This window comes from Sturnus vulgaris, chromosome 2, assembly GCF_052056855.1.
Source record: "Sturnus vulgaris isolate bStuVul1 chromosome 2, bStuVul1.hap1, whole genome shotgun sequence".
Taxonomy (NCBI): domain Eukaryota; kingdom Metazoa; phylum Chordata; class Aves; order Passeriformes; family Sturnidae; genus Sturnus; species Sturnus vulgaris.
In genome coordinates, this window is record NC_142244.1 from 39,535,369 (window position 1) to 39,549,290 (window position 13,922).

At 38.6% G+C, this 13,922-nt stretch overlaps 1 protein-coding gene across 5 annotated transcripts in view; it reads right to left on the reverse strand.

Moving 5' to 3' along the window:
* The window catches only part of NOX4 (NADPH oxidase 4), a 106,241-nt gene that overhangs the window by 64,323 nt on the left and 27,996 nt on the right, over positions 1–13,922 (reverse strand). For all 5 annotated transcript variants that reach the window (XM_014877515.2, XM_014877511.2, XM_088159350.1 and 2 more), the window contains one exon: positions 692–752. In XM_014877515.2, the coding sequence (XP_014733001.2) occupies positions 692–752 (61 nt within the window). The remainder of the gene's footprint in view (positions 1–691; positions 753–13,922) is intronic.

Here is a 13,922-nt window from a genome sequence, read left to right on the forward strand (position 1 = left end):
TTAAAAGGGAGAACATTTCTTCATAAGAAATGAACCAGACCCTGCTGTGTATCTGTCTTCCTTACAAGGAAATGCTATGCTGGGCAAGAACAAAGTCAGGCGCTAAGGAATAAGGACAACTATCACTTCAGTATACAACTGTCACAGGGAGCACCAAATTGCCCTACTCCTCTGCAGGGAATCCTGGCTTGCACCTCTGGTCTGGAGGACATTCAAAGAGCAATGGAAGAGCATGGAAGAACATGAAAGCAAACCTGTAATCTCAGTGTACCACAGGCGTTAATTAACCTGGCTGCCATCCAAACTGTTGGCATCAAAATCCACTTATCTGGGAGCTGCACATTTCAGCATTTCTGCAGACACTACTATGTACAGAGGCACTGCACTGCGCAGGGGTAGCAGGCTACCCAAAAGCAAGAAAAAGGCAGAAATGGAGAAACGCTGAAAATTATTACAGTGCAATCAGAAGATCAGTTAGTAGTCGGAAAAACATGTTATTCGAAGAAACAGTACATCTGAATAAAGCAGGGATTGCATCAAGAATGTAATAAAAACAATTTTGGGAAAACAAGCATGAACAATCTCTAGTGAGAATACATCGCAGTCAAGGAACAACTGTGCTGAAGCCAGAAAGTGAGAACAGTTCAAGTAAAGGCATTTGTCTCTGAAAAGGAATTGTTTTTCTACATACCTGTCCAGTCTCCTACTACTTTTAGGTGGACCCCAAACGTTGCTTTGGTATCTGTAGGGCACTAAAAATATTAAATATATTAAGCACCACTTCTGAGTAACAAAAAAATAACAACATGCATTCAAAGTACAGTTGTTAAGATAGAACCCGGTGTAAATAGGTCATTCCAAAACAGCCAGAGTAGGTTCAAACTTGTTATATTTTACATCACCCTTATGACTAATCCTTTTCTGCACTATCTTGGAAAATTATCCCATAAAAGTGAGATTTATTTCTCTTTAGACTTTGGGAAATCTATTTTGATACTTACAACTAGCTATGAGACATCCTCATAGACTTCTGGAAAAATCTCCTTGTGCTGCTAAATCTTACCAGAAGAAACATGTCCACATGGACTACATGGAGTGTATTTCCTCCAGTTTAAAAGAGAGAAAGAATGTAGGTGATCCAGCAACAGACCACCAAAGCAGTGAGAGGACTGGATATTCTGGATATACTGACATTCAAAGAGGGGTCTACAAGGGAATGTGCTTGGGTAATTCATAGAAGAGAAGCCTTGGGGAGATGTCTGTCTACCAATAACCAAAAAAAAAAGCTATAGAGAAGATGAAGGTGCTCTGTCTCTTCAGTACCATGCATGGCAACAAGACAACAGACTAGGAGTACAAGTTGTTTCAGGGGAAATTTCATCTGGATATAAGAAATGGAATGGGCAGCCAGGGAAAAGGTACAATTTCTCCTGCTAATTCAGCTTCATACGACCCTGAATAACCTCATCCACAGCCCTTGCACCAGAAGGTTGAACCAGATGATCTCCACAGGCCTCTTCTGACTTTCAGTCTTTCCTATATGCCTATCATTTTAACTTTGAAATTTGTATTTACATTTTTTTACTGCACAGAAGATTTATTTTACCTCTTTCATCTCCGTAAACACAATTATAGACTCTAGTGGCTTTTTCCAGACTGTTGGAGAATATATTCCAGCAGCTTAAGAAATATTCAAAGACAGTTTTTCAGAAGTTTAATCATGAAAGTGGGTAAATTTTCCTGTGTTATTAACAGACCACTGGGAATGTGGAATGAAGTGCAATGAAAATATTCTCTTATGTATTTCACCTTCATGAAATCACAGAATTGTATGGTAACTGAGACTAGAATGCACCTGTGGAGATTGGCTACTTTGATCACCTTGTGAGAGCAGGGTGTGCAAGAACAGGTGGCCCAGGAGAGCATCCCATTGTGCTCTGAATGTCTCCAAGGATGGAGACTCCACAGCCTGTCTGGGCAACCTGTGCCACCCTTATAGAAAAAGTGGGGTTTCTCCTAGGTCCAGAGGAAACTCCTGTGCATCAGTTTGTGTTTCCTGTCACTGGGTGCCTCTGAGGAGACTAATTCTATTTTCTTCTCTTCTCCCTCAGTTCAGCTTCCTCAGCCTCTCCTCATACTCACAGATTCTCCAGTTCTTAACTCATCCTCATGATTCTTTGTCCTTCAATACATCCATGTCTCTCTTGTACTGGGAAGTCCAGAACTGGGCACAGAGCTCCAGATCTATCACTGATCAGGGAAGAGTGACCTCTCTCCATCTGCTGGTAACAGCCTGCCTCATACAGCTCAGGAAGCTGTTGGCTTTCTGTGCTGCAAGGACACATTGTGGGTTGATGGTCAGCTTGGTGTTCACCAGGACTCACTGGCCACTCTCTGCTGAGCTCCTTTCCAGCCAGACAATTCCCATCACGTACAGTTGTACCACAGGTAGTTACCTGTGGTTATTGCCTTGGCTAAATAAAGGTGTGCAAAAGTGGCCTCAGAAATGCACCATGCCCTTTCTGAGGCTGTGAACAAAACCAATTAAAATTATTTTGAAATTGTGTTTTGGTAAAAAGAACATTTCAGTTTCCCCCTGCTGCTTTTAACCTGGGAGCCCGAAGAAACAATCCACTGTTCTATGTTGAGGGCTATATGCAGCCCCCTTTATTGCCCAGTACACTGTCCAGTTGAAAATGATAAAGATTAGTCAATCTTAAAATAAAATTTAAAAAAAAAAAATCCCCAACATTTTATCTTAGGTCCTTTTCCTTAAATCAACCTTGTTTTCCAAAAAGGGAAATCACTGACTTGAATAGTCTGTAATGAGAAGGGAGAGTAGACATCATTAAACTAAAGGTCACGAGTGCTTTTCAGTAATTCTTTCCACATTTTGAACTTGTTTGCTGCATTCATTTGATTAAAATGCTATGATACACAAATTAACTGTTGCAGATACTGTAATTACATGAAATAATGTTCATCTTATTCTAACCTCAAGTGATCTATACCTTTAACAAGTGAAAGATTTTACAGGTATGAATGTCTACATTAATCAGGTTATCTGCCAGTATTTGGCCCTTCTCCAAAAACAACTGGAAGTCAAAGGAATTCTGTTAAATTTAAAAGAGCTGTGCAGATTTACACCCTCAGAGAAAACAAACTATGTTCTTAGCATTAAGATGGAAGACTTTCCTCAGTTAACAAGGCCTATTTTTGTATATATTATCACATTAAACAAAATTACAGTATTTTATATGTAGATAAAATTTAGAGAATACAGGACGTTCTACATATTGATAAAAACAACAACTTTCCATATTTTTTTCCTATTTTTCTTCAAGCTAACTTGGAATACAAATGCAAGTTTTCACACAGAGATAGTGCAATAATCACTAGAGAACTTTATGTTTATAAACCAGTAAATTAATTACATTCACCAGCAATCATAGCTCTGCTATCTATCTCTATGCCAAGATAAACTGAATAATTTAATTTATAATACACTATTAGATTAATACATACTTGAAATATATTTTATTTATCAATCTTATATTGATTGATCATAGCAGTTCTACTTTATATCCACTGTATAATGGCCTCAAGTTGCACCAGGGCAGATTTAGATGGGGTATTAAGAAAAATTTCTTCACCAAAACAGTGGTAAAGCATTGGAATAGGCTGTCTGAGGAAGGGGTGGAGTCACCATCCATGGAAATGTTCAAGACACATGCAGATGTGGTGCTTAGGGACATGGGTTAATGGTGGGGACAGCAGTGCTGGGTTAATGATCTTTCCCAACCTGTGAGACTCTGTGATTTTATACCAGTGCAAAATCTGCTCAAGGCGATGAACAGTGGAGAAATCTGTACATGAGATCCCAGCATAAAGCAACTGAAAACTATGCTATGAACATCTATGCTTCTAGCTTAGAATACCCTGAATATTTAACATCACTCTTTATCTACTCCCAGTCAAAAACCCTGCCCAGAAGAAGAAATGAGACAAACCTTACTGACGTTATTTTAATGTTATTAAATACTAATTAGTATTTTAAAACACTCTTTTTAGGCAGTATGGTGCAGGGAGTGGGGTGGGACCACAGCAAACTAGCAAGAAAATAGAAAGTAAATTCCGATATGTTTCCAGTTCTTCTATGCACCTCTACCATAAGAACTGTGAAGTCTCTTTAGAGAGGTGTTAAGTTTTGATTACTGACTATCACAGAAATGCTAATGCATGCACCAGGATAACACTGAGGAGTATCTGTTATCAGAAGAAAGGAGATGAAAGGGATGCCCAAGTTACATACTCCCAGTGGCTCTGCAATTAAAGCTCCTTACAAATTCCAGTGGAGACACTGTTCTCAAGTAAACTGCACCACAGTAAACATGACCTTCTGCATTTGGTGCTGCAGTAGGTGGCCTGAACAGTGACCAAAATTACCAAGAAGATCTGTGATACAGATGGAAGAACAAAGTGTGCGATTGGGGGAATTAAAAAGCTCATTGTGGGATTTGTTCACATAAAAGGAAACTCCTTCAAAGAAGTCTTTCACTTTGAGGAAAAAGCCATGATATGATCCTAATAGGGATTTGCAGATATCCTGGCAGGGACTGCAAACAGTGCAGAGACCCTGTTTCCATGCTTCTGCCTGCCAGGGTGAACTAGCTGCACTGCAAACCCTGATTCATCAGTCCATCCTTGCTCCAGACCCAACGAACCCTTATCCAGACCAAGAGAAACACATCAGAGACTTGGCACGTTGGGAAAAGAGGCAGAAGTGGGGGAAAAAAAAGAACTAAGCATAACCAATGTATTTTTCCTCTTGTAAAAAATAAAAAAAGAGAAAAAAGAAATGAAAAGTTTTCAACTTTATCAACTTACAAGAAAATATGAACCTTGGAAGCTCAGTAAACTGCAGCTTGTCTGGTTTCATACAGAACTGATACAAACATTCCTAAAATTATTCATTCTGACATTACAAAATGGAGAGGAGTGATGACAAACACAGCCATACTATATAAAGGTAGCCAAAAAATAGTAGCTAGACTTCAGTCTGACTCATAGGAGGTGAACTCTGCAACACTGGGCTAACCCTGTTTTAACTAATTAATACCGTAAGAAGCAAATTTCAGAGGAAAATAAAAAGTTACTATGTGGACTTAATCTTTTAAATACATTTCTGCCTCAAAGTCTTGCAGATTTTTAAAAATGTCTCTATTTATTTCTCTGTTTCATGTTATTTTACAAATTGGATTTTGGTTAAAAGCTTTTCCTGTTAGAGACTTGGCCTTACAGCTATCCTAGTTGAACTGGCAGACATCATAACATCTTGAATGTGGGGAAATTCTAACCATGGAGCATGATTTAAGCATCAGGAGTGCCAGGATGATCAAGGCAAGACCACCATGCCTCAAACACCAATGGCTTCAGCCAGAGCCCTGCCATAGTAGGGCCAAATCCCAGCAGGCAGCCCAGCAGGCAGCTGCACTAACATATCCCAAACAGTTTTCACTTTTCATTGCCATATACTCCTTGCTGTACAACCTCAGACACCTGCAGTCTAGCTAGTGGAAAAAACACACCATAACACTGCAGGATGCATCACTGGGCAGCTGCAGTTCCAAGAGGATCATTCTGGTCATCTGGGGTCTAACTTCCTCTGTAACACAAACCACAAACCCACACCCACTAATTCCCGTGAGTCTGTAGTTCAGCATTTGCTAATTCACTCCCTGCAATCTCAGTTGTTAAATTACTCTCAGCATTAAAAAATTATCTTTGTTTTCTTTACGTCTCAATCTATGAGATTCCTATCTATAAAATCTACTTGTATTTCACTCTTGCATCACAAGAAAATGCAAACTTTCAATGTAGTATTGCCTTAGGATTGTAAATAGACCGGTACTTGCAAAATACACACAATATGGCATAAAATAAATTGTTGATTATCTAATATGAGATGTCTTCATTTGTTTTCTAGCAGGTCTGTAATAGTCCAACTGCTAGTCTTTTGCTGCTATGGATGCATTACAAAGGTACATTTTTAGAGACTAATCACCATTTCTTTTCCTCTGCAGCTCAACCGAGGAAAAAATTGCTGACTACTCTTTCACCCCAGCAGGCACACTACACATCAGAGTCACAGAATGCTCAACTTGGACGGAACTCATAGGGATCATCAAGTCAAACTCTCTATAACAAAATAAAAATGTTTCAATTCTAGCAATATTCAGCCTATGTAATTTATGCATCTCAAGTTGCTGGCTTGGGGGGAAAAAAACAAATCACAACAATTCAAGACGCTCAGGATGAAAGCCTTTTTCCCTGAAGGAATAAAAAGCAGAAGAACAATGCTTCTGCACTAGGCTGCCTCTCCAAGTCCTCCAAGGGTACACGGACACATTGCCAAGCAACAATGCACAGAGCTGACAAACATAGGACAAGGAAACTGAACAGCACAAAAAGGCCCAAACATCCCCAAGCAAAACAATGGGCCACCTCCAGGCTCATGATAACTGGCTCTCAGTGGTGTGAGACACTCAGGGAAAGAACAGTCAAAGGATGGACGGGTTTTCCAGTCAGATCACCACCTTGAGGAACTGCTGTGTCCCTCTGAACTCCCCTAGCTCACACACTGCTGCTAAGAGTTTGCCAGGCTAAAGCAGAGAGCCCCACCAACCAGATGGTCTTAATTTTAGGATAGCAACAGGCAAGGCACTTAATTTCCTCGAATATTTTGTCCACGTTGTATTCATGTGTAAAGCTTGTGCTCAGGTTTTGTTTTAGTTGCTTGTTTGTGTGTGGGGGAGGGCGTCATTGGTCTTTTTTGCTTATTTTTATGCTCTCCTGCAGTTCCTAGACCTTGCTCTAACCTGACTTAACAGCTAAACTAGAAGCACTATCTCTGATGGGAGAAAACACATTTCCCTGCTAAAGTCAGTAGATGCTTATTACGTATTGTAAATTTACTTTCATCAAATCAAAAAACCCCAAATCCTGCTTATTAGAGGGATCTTCCACCTTCTGTTTAAAGTATCTGCTGAAGGAGAGCTTGGGATTTAGTGAACTTGAGTGTAACAATTCCTGTGTTCCCTTCTCACCAAAAGAGTCAGATTTGAAAGTTTAAATAAAAGTTAGGGTTTACATAGAGCTTTTATACAGACCCCACAACTATTAATCCCCAAACCAAACAAACAAGTCTAAGGAAGTACTAAAGACATCTGCAATATCAATCTATTCTATTTTTGTTTTTCTTAAATTCTTCATCAAACAGCTGCTAGATATTCTACTTCTATGAAGAGCAGACAAGCTCTAGGGATTTCTTGAGCTTGCCAGCAAGATGCTTCACAATTTCCCTAAACGCTCTGCAAATCTTCTCATAAAGACAAGTTTCATAACTATTTGCACAAGATATTTAACAAATCTTATTAGAATGTCATCATGTTAGACTTTGTTTTTATTGTATTTATCTGACAGTATGAACTTAGCTCCTGATGTCCTCACATACTTTTACTCAGGCAACCTTCCAACTATTTTTTTCATTTTTTATGAAGTATTTCAGAATTTGGCCCCTAGGCTTTTCCTGTTGTGGATAGTTTATTTCTTAAGTTTACAGTGCAGGGCACATGTTTCTCCATCATGTCCTTATGCAGTACAAAATTTCTGGCTTAGAGAAGCTTAGAGCTAAAACTTCACTGCTAAACTGTTAAGATCTTCACCGATTTTAAATGAACCCTGGATTATCCAGGGATAAAGACAACTCTGGATCTACAAAACACTGGGTTTCTTTTACAAAAGCAAATGTGCTACTTCTGATGTTGTTTATACTGAGTACAAAATTTGCTGAGACTTTTCTGACAAGGAATCAGGCCCAAAAACATAAAATGTACAGATCAGGGCCACCACCTTGTAATCTCATAATGTCTAAATCCAGATACCAAATGGACTTTAACAAAGATGCAGAGGTAACAAGGAAAACTCAATCTACAAATAAAAAAAAAATCATACCTAAAAAAACGCTTAAAGGTAGAAAATCTATGATTAAGTAATAGCTCTGAGACTTTCAGGTATAGTATATAACTTGCCATGTACATTCAGAAACTTCCCAGGTAATTCTATCTTCCCTGTGATGGTTAATGGATTTAAGAGTTTCTGTGCCTGGGAATCAATACTACTTTGCTAATTTGGATACTAATCAAGCAAGTATTCTTCTTTAATAATATATATTTGGATTTGAGTGGATCTCAGTATCTGCATATGCAAACTTATCCTCTCCTAAACACTCAGTTTTGACTTGTTAAAAAATGCACACATTCCATCCTCCCTCTGGAGTTTTCTTACTCATACAGAACTGCATGTGGAAGGAAAGGAAGAAACATGTTGCACTACAAACCCTCCTGATGTGATCTGCTTGAGATTAACCATCTGCTCAAAAATATGGAGAACCAGCAAAAGGGCAGAACTTCTTGGAGCTTTTTATTACCAGACTCTTCCAGTTTCTACTTCAATGAGACGGGACTTTAATGCAGATTAAATGCAGCACTAAAGTAGGGGAGGTCAGAGCACACTGTGACACGGGACAAAATCTCTAGTTTCAAAGAATGCTTCAAACCTCTTCTTGCCTGTAGTTGATCACTGCTTAGCTGTTACCAGAACTGGGATCTAGACATTGAATGAAGAGCCAAAACCCTCTGGAAGGTCTGAAGAAGCAGTCCCCCACGTTATTAATAAAGCACATATTTCATAAAGCCCTGGAGTCTCAAGGCTGGGATCTTTGGTTTGGCTTGTTTCGATTTTTTGCTTTTTATATGCTACTTCCAAGTCACCTGTTTCTTTTAACTCTATCTCATGAAGCTACTAATCAGTGTATATGCAGAGAACATTTTATACAGACACAGGAAAAGTTCAGCAAGTGTTTATGCAAGCTACCTGTGTTTAAATATCAACAGGAGTATCTCTAGATGCATGTCTGTGTCAACTGAAGAAAAAGAAGGCAACAAAGGAAACTTCAGGATATTCAGACTTGAGCCCCAAGGAGGAAACAGAGACATGACAACAGCTAGTGACAGCCAAAACTGTCAAAGCTTTGGAATAACAGATTATTTGATCCTGCAATTATGGATGTTTGTTGCAAAACAGAATTTTCCCAAACCAAACCTCAGATCTGAGCCATCTCCAAATTTAAAAGGATTCACCTCTTACTCTTGTCCTTCAAGGTCTGTTACAGTCTAAATTCTAAATGAAGTGATGTAATTGTTTCCTACTTTCCTTTGCCACAAGAAAATCAACACTACTTAAATAACAAGGTTACCGAGCTTTATGAGCTGCTGGGAGGAGACACGAGTCTTTTGACAGCCAAGTGGTCTAAACTGCAGCTTGTGAGAGTTTGTGCTTTGACTCTGTAGTGGATTCAGCAGAGACCTCATGAGAGAACTCAGGACATCTTCTGAAGCACTTAAAATCTGCAAAACACAAGGGCTATTTCCATGAGGTTTACTACTAATCACTGCCTGCTAATGCAAGAAATTCCAGAAACACACTAGAAAAAGTGACTTAAGACACTAACATATTCTAAATAGGACTCTGCTTCTGACACCATTTATTAGCAAAAAAAAAAAAAATAAAACAACAAAAGGAAGCATGCAGTCATGGATTCATGCCACTGCAAATCATCACTAACACAGTTAAGTGTCTGGAAAGAGAGGGAACTCAACACCAAGGGGAAAATATATGATGGAGATGGAAAAAAAAATAAAGCCACCGTAAATTGCAAGCCTTAGTCTCTTCTTGTTCCTACTGGTTAAAACGAAGAGCAACCAGACTGATGTTGAAGGAAATGAACACTCTCCAAAATGTTAAAAGAGAAAAAAGACTTCAAGGTCTCTAAAGATTAATTTAGACAATTATGTTTAAATTGCATTCCACAGGAGACAAGTTCCACACTTTTCTCCAAAAAGTGTAAAGAAATGTCAGTCTCAGGAAGCAGAGCATGTTTCTCTGGATGGTCTGATCTTCAGACCTTATCTGAAAGACAAATCTCTTTTAAAGAGTTCGTCAAAGGGAAAACACACAAAAATAATTTCTCCGTTTACAAACACTCAACTAAAATATTTATATACAGAACATAATTCGCCTAACTACAGATGAAAATATCTTGGAACTGACTGTGTTCTGCTCAAATTCAATTCTAAGATGCAATAATACCCTACCTAAAATAAGTAAATGGGACACGAGCGCATACAGGACTGAAAATGTGACTCCCACTGTCTTACACAGCACAGTAACAGATATGCACAGCTGTGTTAAAACATCCGTGGAAAAAACACCATAAAATATGCTAAAAAGAAAACCTTTTGTGGAAATGAAATCAAAACAATGGAGCAAAGAAGACACTATGAAGTGAATGGCCCACTATGCACTACCTAGAACTGTCCAGCAGGTCACTTGCAGGAATCCCAAATGTTGGGCCATCTCTTCATTACCTTTCCCAGACCTCCCAAATAAAAGGAGTCACACGAGTGCAAAGTCACTAGTGAACAAAAAACAGCAGAAACACACTTCAAAAATGGAAACCACACTGCTCATGAGAGAAAACTGGCATTTCCAAGTGTCTGAATTTCAGAATGTACAAGTGACACTAACAGGAGGTTGAGGTAGGTGATCCTCCTTTATTCAGTACTGGTGAAGCCACACTTGGAGAATTGTGTCCAGTGCTGGTTCTTCACTACAAGAGAGACATGAACATACTGCAGAGTCCAGACAAAGGCCATAAAGATAATGATGGGACTAGAACACATCTCCCACAAAAAAATGTTTGAGAGAGCTGTGGTTGTTCAGCTCTCACAACGAGACCTTATCAATGGAAAGCACCGAAAGGCAGGGTGAAAAAAGAAAAAAGCCTCTTTATGCCCACTTGGTTACAATTCAGAGCTCCCTCTGGCTCTGGGCTAAAACACATGGGAGCTTTGCCAGAGTGGAATGGGAGTGGGTTCAGGGCCTTTACACAGCCTCCCTGTGTGTTCCTCCACCCTGGTGTTATGTAAGAAACTGAGCTAAACTGTAAATATTACACAACCTCAAAAAGGGAAGGGACTAGTAAAATATCTCCACAACTCCTTCATGCTGACTCACCCCTTCCTCTCCACTTGAAGTTATTATCCACATTTAGGAGTACAAAGATATGCCTGAAATGGTCATCTCTTGTCTCTTAATCATGCTCTAGGCACAGTGAGATATTTCACCAGTGTGAACAGGACATCACATAGAGCCTGAAGACAGCCTTTTGAGCATGGCCCGTTGCAATAGAACACAGGGTAATGGCTTTAAAGAGGGTAGATTTAGACCAGAGATAAGGACGAAATGCTTAATAATGAGGATGGTGATACACTGGAACAGGTTGCTCAGAGAGCTGGCAGATGCCCTATTCCTGGAAAACTCAACTTCCCTGAGTTGGATGGGGCTCTGAGCGACCTGATCTAGTTGAGGATGTCCCTACTTATTGCAGGGGGTGTTGGACTAGGTGGCCTTTAGAGGCACCTTCCAACCAAAGTATTCTACGATTCTAAGCAGGACAACAGTGTCAGGAAAAAGACTGCAGTCTTCCCCCCAGCTCTGCTGCAGTCATTGCTGCAGTGCACTTCCAGTACCTGAAGACACACACATATTTTTCATTAATTTCTTGCTGTGGATCTAAGCCCACCACCTCACCACCAACCTGGAAAAATAACCCAGGGATTATGATCATTTGACAAAAGAAACAGCAGTAGTGTCTCAGCTTGCTTGGTAACTACAAGTAGGTCAGATGGGAGTGGAAAAACAGAACTGAGTTAAGATTTTGCCTACAAATTCTATCACTGTGGTCTCATGACATCATATTAAACAACAAAAAAGCTTTCTAGGCAGGACATCAGTCCACAGCATATTCTCAGACCTAGAAGGACATGTGGAAATTTGTACCCTGCTTAGGCTGGGTAAAAACATTGTCATAGATCTAGACACTTAGAATTCTCATTATGCTGTAAAAATCATTTACCCAATGACAGCCTGTCTCCAGTAGAGTTAATGCTGTAGCAAAATATACTTGTGGCAACTCAGTGGTAACTTCATATCTTGTAATAATTAGAAAATATATATGATCTTGAAGGATACACTGTTATGCTGAAGGATATCACTGCACTTAAAAGTATAAAACATTGAGCATGAACAGAAATTGCCTGGTCTAGTATTGCTTACCTAAATACAATGCATTGTGCATGAGTGGAAATTGCTAATTTTCATGTTAGATATTTAATACATGGTTGTAAAACTTATACAAACTGTAATTTATCAACTACAGTTGCATATTGAAAATATACTGCACATTATCTGTATATAAATGACTTATTTATGTTCACTAAGAAAACTCAAATTCACAACAAGAGATCTATTTTCCATAGCTCCAAGTGCTAGAAGTTCATGTGCAAAAATAATTTTTCTTAACATGCATTGTCATACTATGCCATTTAAAATATTGGATGAAATTCTCAATTCATGCAAGGAACCTGACATCTAATTCAACTTCATCTTATGACCTCACCCAGTAGGTCTGTGTCAGCAGCCTCTTCTCTGACAAAAACTCTCATCTGAACCAAGCCAAATATTTTTTGATGACATTATTTCTAAAAATTAAAACCACAAAATCCAGTGTTTTAGCAGTGTCTTAATACAAGAAGACTAAATCATTTTATATGAGTTTCAGTTTCTAAACCATGCATTTACTAATAATGATCAAATTATTAACGTCATATTAATTTTTACTGATATGGACAGTGAGAAATGAGGAAGGTGATGTTTTAAGATTAATGTTTAAATAAGATGTGCCCACTGGTACAGACCAGCCCTATAGCTATACTAGGGCAAAATGAGTGGAAAGAGCTACCCGAGACTTAAAACTAAGTTATTGAAATTTATGTGCCAATCACTAATGTAATAAAAAAATATAAATAAATACTGACTAAACCATTCTGTGTAAATTCATTTATGCAGGTAATTTTTCAGCATACCATATCAAGTTATCTTTTTGCACTATATAGAGGACAGACTTTGAAAAGTGACTACTTCCATTAACAACAGATAAATAACAAATTTCTCTGTTTCGTACTGGTAAAGTGAATAGCCATGAAAACTCTGCAAATGTGCCATTAATGCTTCACCAAGCTATATTGAGGCAGCTTCCCTTAAGTGAGATTCATTTCCTGGCACAAAATTGATTTTGGGTGGAATTTAGTGTGGGTTCCCCTGTGACTCCTAGTTCAGCATATAGATAAGTAAATTAACAAACCAAAATAAAACACCCCAAAAACCCAAAGAACTGGACCTGGTTGTGCCCTCTGAATATCAGATATCATAAAAATATCTCAATTGCTCCACAGCACTAGCTATTACTCAGTAGGAATAAAATATCAGTTATCAGTCCAAAGAAAGCAATCAAACATGAACATTTATCTCCACAGTCTTCTTGAAGAAGAATGTTCAATTCAGGCAACCCAAAAGCATTTACTCCCATTGGAAGGAAAAGGCTTCAATTAATACTCAACTTCAGACTCTGCTTTTGTAACAATATAGCCAGTAAGTACAGTGATTTTTTAGCAGAATCTACCAGGTCTCTGCACTATGTACTCCCAAAGAACTTCATGTCTATTTATACACAATTGCATATTATTCCAGTCTTTCTCTACAGGTTTCAGTTCCCATTCTAGACCAGCTGAGTTAGTAGTAAATCTAACATTGTATGACCTCAGTGGTATATCACCTTTAGTCATCGATATATCTCTCAATATAAAAATAAAGCAGAAGACAATTTTAGAAACTTTTTTTTTAACTTGATGTTTTTCTAACTTTGAAAAAGGTAGTCACACAAATGTGTTCTCATTGAAAAA